Consider the following 522-nt stretch of genomic DNA (forward strand, 5'->3'; position numbering starts at 1 on the left):
AATGGAGCATGTTCTTAAACTAATTTTCCAATCAATGAATGATAAAATGATCATTAGATGCACGGTTTAGAGAGTATAATGATTGTAAGGGACTCCCCTGGTGCTTGCTCGGAGATAAATAACTGTAGAAAGAAGGGGGAAAGGCATTTCAAGTTGTATAAAAAAATGAACAATCGGCGAAGGGAAAGGTTGCACAAATTTATTCCACGGTAACTTTCGTCGAAATACGACACACAAGTAACTGCATTGTGATAGGAGTTGTCGACTGTTGTTCCTTCGTCCTTATCTTTTTCGGCATGCAGTTGGAATAAGAGTGAATTGAAGTTGATGATGATTGGACTAGTCGCGGATGTCATACCAACTGCAAATAACACTACAAGCAGAAATTATAAATTTTTGGCTGAAAAAATATGCGCAATCCACACATCATTGACTTATGACAAAACATCATTCATCGATCCTTACTTTCCGCTTATGCCACAAACGCGAGTTACAAATGATTTATAAAGCCTTATCACTCAT

General features: G+C 37.4%; 1 protein-coding gene across 1 annotated transcript; it reads left to right on the forward strand.

Annotated features, from left to right (window-relative positions):
* Positions 1-330: 330 nt before the first annotated feature.
* Positions 331-507, forward strand: LOAG_15845 (hypothetical protein; the record flags this gene model as incomplete). The annotated part of the gene is made up of 1 exon (XM_003151333.1): positions 331-507. The coding sequence occupies one exon, from the start codon at positions 331-333 to the stop codon at positions 505-507; it is 177 nt and encodes a 58-aa protein (XP_003151381.1).
* Between the last annotated feature and the right edge of the window lie 15 nt (positions 508-522).

The sequence above is a fragment of the Loa loa genome, assembly GCF_000183805.2.
Source record: "Loa loa unplaced genomic scaffold supercont3.2922, whole genome shotgun sequence".
Classification (NCBI taxonomy): Eukaryota; Metazoa; Nematoda; class Chromadorea; order Rhabditida; family Onchocercidae; genus Loa; species Loa loa.